This window comes from Zingiber officinale, chromosome 3A, assembly GCF_018446385.1.
Source record: "Zingiber officinale cultivar Zhangliang chromosome 3A, Zo_v1.1, whole genome shotgun sequence".
Lineage (NCBI taxonomy): Eukaryota > Viridiplantae > Streptophyta > Magnoliopsida > Zingiberales > Zingiberaceae > Zingiber > Zingiber officinale.
The window spans coordinates 96,556,003-96,569,654 of NC_055990.1; the positions used below are offsets into that span (position 1 = coordinate 96,556,003).

The 13,652-nt window shown below is 39.2% G+C and overlaps 1 protein-coding gene across 1 annotated transcript; it reads right to left on the minus strand.

Moving 5' to 3' along the window:
* Positions 1–7,537: 7,537 nt before the first annotated feature.
* On the minus strand, positions 7,538–12,227 carry LOC122052102 (zinc finger CCCH domain-containing protein 5-like). The gene is made up of 7 exons (XM_042613505.1): positions 11,886–12,227; positions 11,631–11,779; positions 11,298–11,363; positions 11,000–11,116; positions 10,615–10,899; positions 10,217–10,537; positions 7,538–8,234 (listed from the first exon to the last, which is right to left on the minus strand). Exons 1-7 carry the CDS (start codon positions 11,935–11,937, stop codon positions 7,986–7,988), a joined length of 1,239 nt encoding a protein of 412 aa, XP_042469439.1. The 5' UTR covers positions 11,938–12,227; the 3' UTR covers positions 7,538–7,985.
* Between the last annotated feature and the right edge of the window lie 1,425 nt (positions 12,228–13,652).

Here is a 13,652-nt window from a genome sequence, read left to right on the forward strand (position 1 = left end):
GTTGGAGTCGCCTCCGATCGGCCCGCCAGCAATAATGTTAATTTCGCCTCTAGAGGTGTTGTTTCTATTTTCTTCTTCCCGAGCCGACGGCCTAGGCTGCTCCCTAGACCTCCGGGGATTGTCCTCACGCCTCGGAGTATGGTGCCGCTCGGGAGTCTGTCTTTGTCGCCTATCAGATATCATCCGATCGGCTTCGCGAGGGCGTTATCGCTTGTCGGATGATGGCGATCGACGGCCACCACTCCTGGGAACAGGGTGAGCGATCAGGGGAAGGCTTCAGCAATCTCTTGTATTGTGTGTGTCCGTCCGGTGGAATGAGCAGAACATAGGCATCCATTTCTTTTTAGGCTTGGGTCGCTCGGCAGACACTTCTTGAATGGCGTGGGATCTTACATGTTGTAGGGGGCGAGCTGCTTCAGCTCGCGGTCCTCTGGGCGGCTGATGAGCCGTGTGCGGCTTCCGCTCGGCAATGGGAGCCCGCTCGGTTGGAGTTTCCTTCCTTCGGGCTGCTTGAGCTTCCTCCACATTGATGTATTCGTTGGCCCGGTATAGCATATGGTCGTAGTCTCGGGGCGGCTTCCGAATAAGCGAGCGGAAGAAGTCCCCGTCCACGAGGCCTTGCGTAAATGCGTTCATCATTGTCTCAGAGGTGGCCGTTGGAATGTCCATGGCCACCTGGTTGAATTGCTGGATATAAGCTCTAAGCGACTCTCTGGGCTCTTTCTTGATGGCGAATAAGCTGACGCTAGTCTTCTGGTAGCGCCGACTGCTTGCAAAATGGTGGAGGAAGGTCGTGCGGAAGTCTTTGAAACTTGCGATGGATCCGTCCGGCAGCCTCTGAAACTACCGTTGAGCCGATCCCGATAGGGTGGTAAGGAAAACCCAACACTTCACTCCATCTGTGTATTGATGAAGGGTAGCTGTGTTGTCGAACTTACCCAAATGATCGTCCGGGTCGGTGGTTCCGTTGTATTCACCGATCGTCGGGGGCACATAGTGCTTTGGTAGAGGGTCCCGTAAGATGGCCTCTGAGAATTGACGGTTGACCCGCTCGGGAGAAGCGTCCGCTCGGGGGGCCTTGCCTTTTCTGTTGTCCCGTATTGGTATTTCATCTGACGAAGATCCTCGATCACGATTCACTGCTGCGGCTTCAGGAGGCGTGCGGAATAAGGCCCGATGAAATGGAACCGTGGCATGAGGTGCTTCCGCTCGGCCCCCTGATGCTGATGTTGCTTGCTGTTCAACCCGCTCGGCTTGCGCCTTTTGTCTCTGTTCCACAAGCTTAGCGGCTCTTGTCTCGATCAAAGCGTCGAGCTCCTCTGTGGAGAGCATCACCGAGTGCGGTCGTCCAGCGTCGTCCATTGCTTCAGATCGGATGCAGGAGCGTTCCCACAGACGGCGCCAAATTGATCATGTCCGAACGCTGAATCAACGAACGCTGGGCACGTGGCACTCTCCGCGTTGCTGACGTAGATCCCCGACCGGTCACACGGAGCTCCGGCGAACCTGTAAAGAAGTCGGGCAGGGAAGGGGTTCCTGGCGACGACCCTCCGACGCTCAAGTCAGGTAAGTGGACAGCAAAGAAGTGGCTCCCAATATCGTAGAATGCGTACCTCCGATGAAGTGTGAGGCCCTTTATATAGAGCTAGGAATGGGCTCACGCACACATACCGAGGCGAATACGTGTCCTCAGCCCATACCTCAATATGGGCTTGTCAGAAAAGCTTGCCTGACTCCATACTACTACAGTCCGAGCACGTCTCTGATGGGACAGCGGAACCCTCTGTCATAAGATCCTGCGTATGGCTCGCTCGTTGGCCATACCCGCTGTCAGAGGATGTTTCCTTGTCATGTTGTCTCTTCTTACTCCATGCCGAGTGTCCGGCCGTTCGGCAGTCCCCTTGCGTCCGGCCGGTCATATGTGCTGGTCCACTTAGGATATTCCCGGTAGTGTGCTCTGTGGAGACTGTTTACAGTATTGCTACCTTATGCCTTCAGTCGAGTGGGCTACCCGCTCGGCCGTACAATCCTGTTCAACGAGCGTCAGAACCCTGACTCCTCGCCGGGTGTCTTTGACTCCGATGAGACCCCATTCGGCCAACCGGTCTCCTCTTCTCCGATCGGCCGTTCGGCCCTTTGACTTCCACGTGACGTTGACTTCCCTCAGAGGGGGGTCCCTGTTCTTACCGCCGGATCAACATCCATTTTAAGCTAAGTACTTAATTAGGTTTCGATCAATTTTTTTTTAAACTAAACTTTTATAAAAAAAAATTAAACCAAGTTTTTTTTAAAATTTTTTCAAAAAAATCTAAGTACTTGACAAAGTTTTTTTTGAAAAAGCTAAAGTATTTTTAAAACATTTCAAAATTAGCTAAGTATTTTTCAAAACAATTATTTTTAAAAGCTAAGTTCCTATCAACTTATTTTGAAAGTTAAGTACTTGACAAAGTATTTTTTGAAGAAACTAAAGTATTTTCAAAGAATTTAGCTAAGTATTTATCCAAACAATTTTCAAAACTTAAAAATTAGCTAAGTTTGTTGTGCTACCTTTCAGGGGGAGTTTAAAATAAAATGGACTATTGTTTTCTATCTTTTAAACAACATTCTCTCTATTTTTTTTATTTATGTCAAAGGGGGAGAGAAAAGTCCAAATTAAGCAAAAGTTAAAGTTAAGAAAAAGTTAAGAATTTAGACATAATCTTTTAACAAAGGGAGAGCATAAAGAAATTTTTTTATGAACTAATTTTATACTCATTCATGCTTAAATTCCTTTATTATCTTGCTATGTTTTACTTAACTTTGAACCAAGTTGCCATAATCAAAAAGGGAGAGATTGCTGGTGCTGGAAGCATCCGACGATCGAACTTATGTTTTGATTATGTCAAAAGCTTCAAAGTTAAGTTGTCTTGTTATCTAATATGTTTAAATGAGATTGCAGGAAAGTCCTAAGTGTACTTATGCAAAAGCCCTAATTGCGGTTAGGCAGGTGAAAACCCCTAGGGGGTGGTAACCCTAGGTCCTAGGGGGTGGTAACCCTAGGTGAAGAAAAGTCCTAGCTGCGGTTAGATAAAGGAAACACCCTAGGGGACGGTAACCCTAGGTCGTAGGGGTGGTAACCCTAGACGGAAAGCCTTGGTGGGTCAAGGTCTTCAGAAAAAAGTCCTAGAGTCGGAAACTTTATGTGGAAAGTCCTGGTGTCGCGAACCAGGTGAAAGGCTGGGCGGGTCGTGGAGCGAACGTCCAACAGAAAGACCTGAAGACTCAGCCACTGAGCAAAAGTCCAGTCGATCTGGAGGATCGAACTGGCAATATGTATACTCTCCTGAGTGAAGTAGGTGAGGACGCGTTCCCCGTTAAGGGAACAGTGGGCGTCAATTCGACCTAGGGTTTCCGGTAGGAAATCCGAAGTCAAAACTGGATAGCCCAGTGACTGTCAGACATTTATATTTATGCTATTATTATGTGCTAACTTTGTGTTGCAGAGTATGTTTGGTATTTTGGGACCAACATATCTTCCAGGTAGAGCTGTCAGACGGGCCAACCCGTGGCGGGGCGGGTCGGCCCGTGGCGGGCTAACCATTTGGCGGGAAATTTCCAACCCAACCCATTCTAAGGCGGGTTGCGGGTTTGGCGGGCCAACCCGCGGGCCCATAAAAATTTTTAAAAAAAATTAAAAATATTTCATATCTTCAATATTTTACTTCGAAAAAGTTTTCTACAATTAAATGTATGCATAAACATGTATTTTAAATATAAATGAACGTAAACGAGTACTTATGTTAGATGAAAAGTATTATTTTTATTTCAAAATTATAACAAAGAAAGATAATAAATTGGCCTAAAACTTAACTTACATATGTTTTTCAACCCGCGGGCCAACCCAAGCCCGAGCGGGCCGACCCGCGCGGGTCGCGGGCCTAGGCGGGTTGGCCCACGGCGGACTTGGGTTGATAAAATTCCAACCCAACCCGCTTAAATTGTTTGGCGGGGCGGGCCAACCCGACGGGCCCAACCCAAATTGACGGCTCTACTTCCAGGGGCAAAAGAGCAAGTTTTGCCTCAGATGAACAATACCCGAGGCACCCTCCATGGAGCTTGGAGGCGCCCGGGTGCAAAGGTTGAGGAGTCTTCGCGGTGGAGCTGGAGGTGCCCTCCAAAGGAGCTGGAGGCGCCTCGGATGGCTTGGAGGTGCCTCAGACGGCTTGGAGGCGTCCTCAAGAGGATAAACAGCGGGCGAAGCGGAGCTTATCCGCGCTGCGAATCCACTGGTGATGGAGGCACCCTCAAGGGTCTTGAAGGCGCCCTCAACGGCTTATATAAGCCTGTCTCGAGCAAAGGCTTAGAACAACACATTCCAAGTAATCCTTCAGCCGTGCACTACTAACGAGACGATCCGGCTGAGTTATAACAAGCCATCGACGACTCGAAGCTGTGAAGTTTCAATTTCTTATTGTCGGTATAGCTTTTCAGTACAATTTATTGTAATAATCTCTTGTAATATTTGCGAGCTTATAGTTGTTAGCCAAAGTAAATGCTTAACGAGCGTGGGTCTTGAAGTAAGAGTCGCCACAGGCTCCGAACCAAGTAAATCCCTGTGTTTGCTTGTGTCTTTGTGTTTTGATTTCCGCTGCGTTTATTCTAAGATCTCCGTAACGAAAAGTGAAAGTCATGAGCGCTATTCACCCCCCTCCCCCTCCCCCCTCCCCCCTCTAGCGCTTTTCGATCCAACATTAACCCCAAGTCAATCTCGAATCAATCTTAGTCTCATTGAAGAAAGTATGATCTTAATGTTTACAATGTAACAACAATAATATTTAAAATGTTATTTTTATGAGATTAGCTATATAAATTTTACTACATTATTGAGCTCAATCATTTATTATATCATTATCTATATTTAAAATTTATATTATTTTATTATTTTTCTTTATTTTTTCAATTAATATGCATATGATTAGAATTTCAAATAGCCTAATTAGAACATTTATTATTGATCGTTTAAGTATATTTTTATATTTATCTCTCAAAATTTTCTTAAATAGGTATAATTAATTTTTTTTCTAATATTCTTATTTCTTATCTATTCATCTTTACGTATTTATACATCCACTTTAACATCTTCATCACTACAACTCTCATTTTACGATTACTAGTATACACGAGCGATATTTTATATAATTAACTATTAAAATTAGTAAGTATGAGCATTTAAATAAATAATTAAAATACAAATAAACTAAAGTGATTATAGATTGCATAATTAGAAAAGAAAAAGTAATTTACAAATTTTAAAAATCTTCCTTAAATACAAGGTTTGTTGTTTATTTTTTCTGATTGCTATCACTATCACATATCAAAAATTTTAGACCCTTGGGATTCATAATTTTGAATACAGTGACAAACAACTGATTATGATTGTTGATTAAAAAAGTTTACAGTTGCAAGTTCTTACAAGATCTTTTAGCAGATGACGCTAAAATAGTGTTGATTGAATTTGGAGTCTTGCAATCAACAGAAACCCTTAAAATGAATGTTGTATTAATATTTAGTTATATATAAAATAATTAAATATTAATATGAAATTGAATAATCAAAATTATCTATTACGAAATTCCATAATTTCATTCAAATTTTTATTTACTATCATCTTGGTAACATAAAAAAATATTTGAAACCTAGACACATTTGAAAAATGATAACATGTTCTTCACCTACTTTTTCAAGTATGTCACGATGTTATTAACAAAGTCTCTCCACAAAGTACATGATATCCTATTGCTCCTAAAAACACTAACATATCATATTATTAAAATATAATAAATCAAAAAAATCAAAATTAATTAAAGTTAAACATATTACTCTAAATCTTCTAAGATACATTCAAGAAATTTTGTAAGATGACTACCAAATTCTCTACTTTGTGATGAGTCTCGTGCAATAACTTTATCAATGACATCTTGAAAACAAAAAAAACGTAAGCTATAAGAAATAAATGTTAAATCAATTAATTATGAAATACAAAAAATAAATTAACATAACAAAAAGTATGGTATCATTAACATCTGTTCTCTTTTTCACTAAAGGAATTTGAATTCATATATCACAGATGAAAATGTATTATCAAAAACTCTGCATACATAATTTTTATAATAAAATTAATTTTATATTTGTTTGTTGTTGTCTTCTACTTCATTCGATTCTCTGTAACAATGATACCTTTTTATAGAAAATATATTACATTTTTTAAGAATTGGTTTCACTTTATCAATGATGGGATGTTTTATTATTTTCATTCATAAGTTCACCGTACAAAAATATAGAAAAGTAAATATTTGTCAAAATGTAAAAAAAAAATCAAATACATATGTAAAAAAAATAATTAATATATCTCTTTATTATAAAAGACACATTCCAATCTAAAATCTCTGTTATTTTTATATACAAATAGATTGTAACAATGAACCAAGAGCCCACTACATTTTTGAAGGGTAACATCTTGGATGATATTAAATAGATAAGCCATTTTTTCTGCTTAAAGTAATAATAATCGTTTTAATATAATAGATACTAATTTGTTTTAAGAGTGCAGTATTATATATAAGACATATAACCTCGCCTTCATTGATATTACATGAAACCGAATCTTTAAATGCATTTTATATTTTCATGCTTACGTATTATTATGTCTATTTATAGAAAATGAAGTTACAAATAAAATATTTGCTTTGTTAACAAGAATTTAAAAAAAAAGCATTAATAATATATCTATTTTTAATAATCAAATATTTAAATTTTTATAAAATTTCTAGTTTTAGGATACAACTATGTTTTTATATAGTCATAATAAATATTTACTTTATTTACATGAATTTGTATAGAAATTATTAATGATATCTCTATTTTTAATAATTAAATATTTAAAGTTTTCTATAATCAAACATTAATAGTTTTTAATAATGAATATTTAAAACTTTCTATAATAAAACATTAATAATTTTTAATAATCAAATATTTAAAAGTAAAATATAATCAAACATTAATGACATATTCTAAGAAATTTTAGTGCCAATAATAGATCTATTTATAGAAATTGAAGTCAAAAATAAATATTTATTTTATTAATATAAATTTTAAAAGTAAATATTAATTAATAATATATCTATTTTTAATAATCAAATAAAATTAAAATCACAAATAAATATTTATTTTATTAATTAATAATATAGTAATTTTGAATAATCAAACATTTAAAACATTTTATAAAATTTCTACAAAAAATCTATTTTTATTTTTTAAAAAAAGAAAGTTTTTAAAAATGATGAAACGTACAAACCAAACAAACCAATCCCTATCTCAAACATCTCTATTAACTCCATCTTTTTATAAAATAATCCAAAATAATTAAAATTTTAAAACTTTCTCTTGCATTATCTTAATAATTATCTTCTAATATTTTTAGATTACAGATGTGTTTACATTATATGTCAATAATGTTAATTTGTCACCTACATCTGATGATTTCAGATGAACACAAGTCTGAAGAGAAAAAACTTTAGTTCATCAACAGATCTTATACCATATGCCAATGCAGAGATGACTTTCACTGTCTATCAGATATGAGTCCTAACAAGACTATGCCCAATGTTTACATATAGAATCTTAGAAGAATAAATAATCATTGACAGATAACGGGATCGATCGATAATGTTCAATGAAAAATCAAGCAAGGTTTTACGAGTGCTAACTGGGCAAACTGCTAGCCACTGCACCTGTTTGACGAGAATGTTCTGGATTCCTCAACTGGCATGCATTTTTGGCCTTCTAGCTTACTGAAGGGCTCCTGCATTTATTAGGGAGGGAAAGAGATCCCGACGAATGCCACATCAGCATCAATCTTAGCTTATTGCGAAAGAAGTTTGGTGATGTTTGTGGGAACAATGATGATACAAAGAATGAAAAGTTGAAGCGAGAGAGCTGCAGCTGGATCAGTTCTCAGATGGCATTCTTGAAGTGAAATGCTCTTGGTTAGCAACAAATTCAGGCTGCAGCTCTCTGGCTGTTGAAGGGGTGAATGCTGCGGAGGAGTATCCAGTAGGGTAAGGGACAAGCGGCATATCGGAGAGAGAGGACATTGATGAATTGTAGCTCATAGTCAAAATCGGGTGATCAAATTTGCATGTCTGTCCAAACTTACACAAACCATGCTGCATGTAGTAAGCGCAAGCTTGAGCACCCTGTCAGTAATAGAATCCAGACAAGAAATGAAATTAACAATCCGGCCATGAAACACAACTTTGAAGAATAAAATAAAAACAATATGTATTCTCTATGACATCCAATCCTGCTTATAACAAATATAAAAGACAATCCCATTTATAAAACTCCCACCAATATAAGATCCAAGAAAGAATCTATTGTACACAACCTTATTTTACATTGCAAGAAGTTATTTCTACGATTTAAACCTATGACCACCGAGTCACACGACAATAATTTTACCGTCTCTTCAAGACTCTCCTTCTGTTTCCACCAAACATATGATCTAAATTTATGTAAACTATAGTTCTTATAGCATGTTATTTTAGTTTCTTCTAAAAAAAACAGGAAATTATGTTTTTTTGCAATTCTTCTCTTCTTTTTTGAAGAGGTCACTTGGGCCTTCTCTTTTCTTCTAAATCTTAGCATCACTTTTTGTGACGGGTCAACTAGGACATTGGTCCAACCTTCCTAAACAAGAGGAGTTTTGGAAAGCAGCAGAATCACCTCTGAATGATTGCTTCTTAGAGGTGACAGAAAGGCAAATATTTTATCTAGTGAAGCGGAGAAAGTTGAAGCGGCTGAGATGTGAAGTAGTGTTCCATTCAGGAGGGGTTGGAGAAAGGATGCTTCTGAAGGAGTGGAGAAAGGGAAATGTATGGAGGTAGTATTCTGGCCAAGAGGGGTGATAGGGCCCATCACTGCAACGAAACATGCAGGGAAGAGAACAGAGGGGGTAGAAACAACACAAGGAGTGTGACAACAATGGCAAAAGGGAGCAAAGGATTGGAAGAGGCATTTACAGTTGACAAAAGGGAACTTTTGGTACCAAATGTCAAAGGCAATCTGTCATTTTTCTATTGGTGAGAAAGAAAGCATATACCATGTTGTAACAGTGGGTTGGACTAATCTGTGACATGATTTAAGTAAACTTTGTAGTCCTACTATTTGAGAAATACCTAAATTTTACCAGTCACTATGCAATGCATGTATTAGTATATGATCCATGTTGTCATTTAAAACCAAGATTTGATTCAGTTGACAAACTTATGCAAACTAGGAAATTAACTTAAAATTATGATTTGCTTCAGTTGACAAACTAATCCAAACAAGGAAATTAATTTATAAAAAAATAAATTTTCAAAAGTTTATTTTGGTAAGATCACCTCTTTAAGAGAATGAGTCTTCAACTATGGTTTCCAAGTTGGTAATTGTGCTGTTTAGGATTGTATGAAAGTTTTGGTAAGAAGTCTTAAGTTATTCTATTTCCTAATTTGATTGAATCCTTTTAGCTATAAGAGTATGTTTTCTATAATAATTTGATTGTAGTCTTTAAAAGGACCTCAATTCCCCTTGTGCAAAATGTTCTGATTCGTGCAGTTATTTATTTGTGCAAGATAGTTATCCCTTCTGTTGTGTCAATTTAGGTCCAACACTTCATATCAATTTTTCGATTTTGGTATTGTATCATAAACAACCAATTAAATACCCAACATAAAACCAATCAAAGACCACATACTATGTTTTTCTCATTTATTAAGCAGCTAGAGATCAACAAAGTAGAGACTAATTTAGAAAACAATGGCCAAGGCAATGTTTCTAAGTACCATATGTTCGTCTTTTTTTTCCTTCAATGGAGAAATGAAGAATTAGCACTTAATTGTTACCCTAAAATTGTGCCTAGAATTAGGATCCTGAAATTGATTAATTTGTAATTCAAGTGATGTATAACTTCATAGTTCTGACCTTAAATATTATTAACATTCACCTAGCTGATATAACATATAAAACAGGTAGGATAAAAATGCTATGAAATTCTTTATGCTTTAGACTATGAAACACGAACACATACTTTCTGATGTATAAGAAATTATATCTAGGGGACCATTTCAGCTCTCAGTAAGTCATTAGCTCATTTGTTTTTAGCATGATTACATTATAAAATGGTGTAGATGTGTACCGGACGAAGTGGGAGGCCTAGAGCATTTAGTACAACATCAGTCCTCGGCATGCTCCAATCTGGCGGATGATGGAACTTACACATGGCTCCAAACTTACAATCTCCTGTCCTCATGTAGAATTGGCATTCTGGTTGTCCAAGTCTCACAGGAAACCTGTTTTCCCTAGGGCCAGTGCTTAAAGGCCCACCAGATGATAAAGTAGATATTTGAGGTCCATGCAAAGTTGGTTTTGTGGAAGATAATTGGTTTGGTGATCCATATATCTGTCCTGCTTGAACTGATTGCTGACCAGAAGATGATGAGATGGGATCAATTGGTGCCTGGGTAGCAGAAATGCCATGAAATAAGATACTGCCCCTTGATAATTATGAGTTCAAACACCAAAACGTCTACAAACCGCATAAGGGTTCCAGCCCTGAACTGGAACAACTCCAGGCGATAGCATACGAGGATAAGATACTGGCATATATGATCCAGGCAGTACTGAAGGTCTAGCAACTTGCCAACCAACATAAGTTGGATATTGATGATGAGAAGGAACTGATACTTGCTGCACCGTTGGGTAAAATGCAGGTGCGGGAGAGGTGACAGATGGCCCAGCAGGTTGTGGGTGATGAAATTTACAGGAAGCACCAAACTTGCATTGTCCTGTCTTAATGTAGAAGGCACACTCTTTCTCACTCTGCATCAACCTCAAAAGATGCTCCTCAGCAAAAATTTCAGATTGTATACAAATCAATTAATTAGTTCTATTAAATGCATCTGCAACTTGAAAGTCTAACCGGTCGTAATGGGTATCCACTATAATTTAAAGAGACTGCAGCAGGTCCGCCTCCTTGTTTAGGGTGGTGATACTTGCAAGTGGAACCAAACTTGCAATTTCCAGTCCTCATGTAGTGCTACAGAAGACATTCACAACATTAACAATATACAAATATAAGAAGAGTACAAAACAGAATAAAATCACTAATGCACAAATTTTCAGTCCAAGTTGTCGTGCAGCAGGTTCTTGAACAAAAGGTAATTTTTTATATGAACTACCTCCATGTGATTGAAATATAATCTAATAAAAGGGAGTACCTCACATACGGGCTGACCAACTCGCTCAGGATACTCCATGGAAGCAGTCCTGCCTGCTCCAGTCAACTAATAATAGCATTAGAAGCAACCAAAGTTAGTAACGCAAGTGTAAAACTGCGGGATATGAAAATCCAAGTAACTATTTCTGAAGTTCTGTAAATTTTGTAACTCAAAATAGCAACTTCATAGCAATCCATTTATTTTCCAAGCAGTTAAACAGTCAAATGGGAGCAGGAAAACACTAGACTGCAACATCGTCAAAAGACACTCCAAAAGGGCTAACTCAACCATTGCTTGAAACAGTCCAATTTTTTTTCTCAACAAAACGCTTACGGATGCACGATCACGGGGGTGATTGTAGCGGCACTTCACCCCATAGCTGCACGTTCCAGTCCTCATGTAGTAGGCACAGTCCGGCTCTCCAGGCCTCTCCGGGTACTGTGCTTCCCCTCCACCGCCGAACCCCAATCGCCACATGGAATCTTCATCACACAAAAGAAAAAGAGAGAGAGGAAATTTCACATCATCCCCATCTCTGGCTACAGAGCTAAAAACCAAACTACCAAAAGAGATACGCGGGGGAGGTACCTTCAAGACCGGTTTCGGCATTAGAACCCCCTCCGTAGAGCTCCATTAGCATGGATTGGCGGCGGAGGGCGGCGATTGGCCGGGGGAAGGGGTTTAGGCAGGGAGGGAGGGTTCCGGAAGGTTCTGGACTGTTTTAGGTCGCTGCAATCGAGGAGGACCGGCAATGGGAGTGTATATCAAATAGATCGCTGTCGCAGTCGAAGTCGCCGCCGGTTCTTCTTCTTCTTCGAGTCCCTTTTCTCCTCGCCGGCGATTCTTCCTCCCCTCTTCTTCGTCCTCCACCCCCCTCTCTCTCTCTCTCTCTCTCTCTCTTCCCCCTTGCCTCTGTGCTGTGGTTAATGGATTATATACGCGCCAAAGAAAGGGTGAAAAAGAGTCTTATTTATTACTTGTCCCCTTCCATTCGACCCATCGTCACAAGAATAAATACCCTGCGTATCAATTTCCTATTTTACCCCTATCTATTTTAGAAAATCAATTGAGCCTTATTTACTAGAAAGGCAAATAAATAAATAATAAAATAATAAACATCAATTTTTATCCCATTAAATAATCATCAATTATATTTAAATAAAATTTATTTTATTTTATCACTATTAATTATTTTTATTTAACTATTTTAACTATTTTATCATTTTTCTAAATAATTTCTTTTCTCAAATCTTTTATAATTTTCTTCACTTTCGCTATTTTATCTTCGTAAAGAAGTCCTCCCCGCCTCCGGTCACAAGGCATGTACATTGCGGGTGTCGAATCCACACGTAGCGGTCGATTCGTCGAGATCGAATCCGCCTTCACGCGTCGTCGCGATGAGCGACCGACAGCCACACGTTGGGGGGTCGAGAGCGACAGGTGTCGCTTGCCGAAAGGTTTAATTTGGAGCGCTCGTGCTCAGCTCCACACAGCGGATCTCTGCACGTGCCGCAGTGGATGTGTCGGCGGAGCGCAGCCAGCAATGGCATTTCCGTAATTTACTCTGGCGGGGAGAGGCAGAGCGGTGATTGTTAGGAGTGCGCCAGGGCAGTTTGGACATTCGGGTTTGGAGGTCATCGCTCACCCGCTGGTCTAGGCCCACAAGGCGTTGTGGTCTGACAAAGCCAATGGAGGTCCGCTGCATGGAAGCCATGTACGCTTTTGGGAATATCACAGAGGGAGCGGCCCCCGGCGAATCAACGCGTGTGATTGGCTGAGGAAAAGGCGAAGCCCTTGATCACGTTGCGACCGGAGAAGCAGCGGCTCAGGCGGCGATGGGGATTAGTGAATCCACGACCTTTTCCGCATTCTTTACTCATAATCTGTTGCTTTTTTCAGTGTTTTTGTCGGGTTTTTTAGATCTTTGGAAGCTAAAAACCCTCACTTTCTTCTGAAGTTTGTCTAATCATCTTGTCGACTTTTTATCCTCTGCGTAATGTAGATTGGCTGAGGAGCAGGTGAAACCCTTGATCGCGTTGTAGCTGGAGGAAGTAGCAGCGAAAGCGGTGAAGGCGATCAACGATCACCTTTGAGTTGGTAGTCCACAACCTTTTCCTCATTCTTTACTCAAATATATACTGCTTTTTCAGTGTTTTGTCGGGTTTTAAGATCTTTGGAAGCTAAAAGCCCTCACTTTCTTCCGCAGTTTGTCTCCTTTTGAGGCATTTTTTTGTGCAACATGAAATTCAAAAAGGGGATTCTGCTATCATTGCGATTGACTCTCGTTCTTTGTGTTGCTGTAAGTAATTGTCTTGTCGATTTTTGATCCTCTATGTCATGTAGATTGGCTGAAGC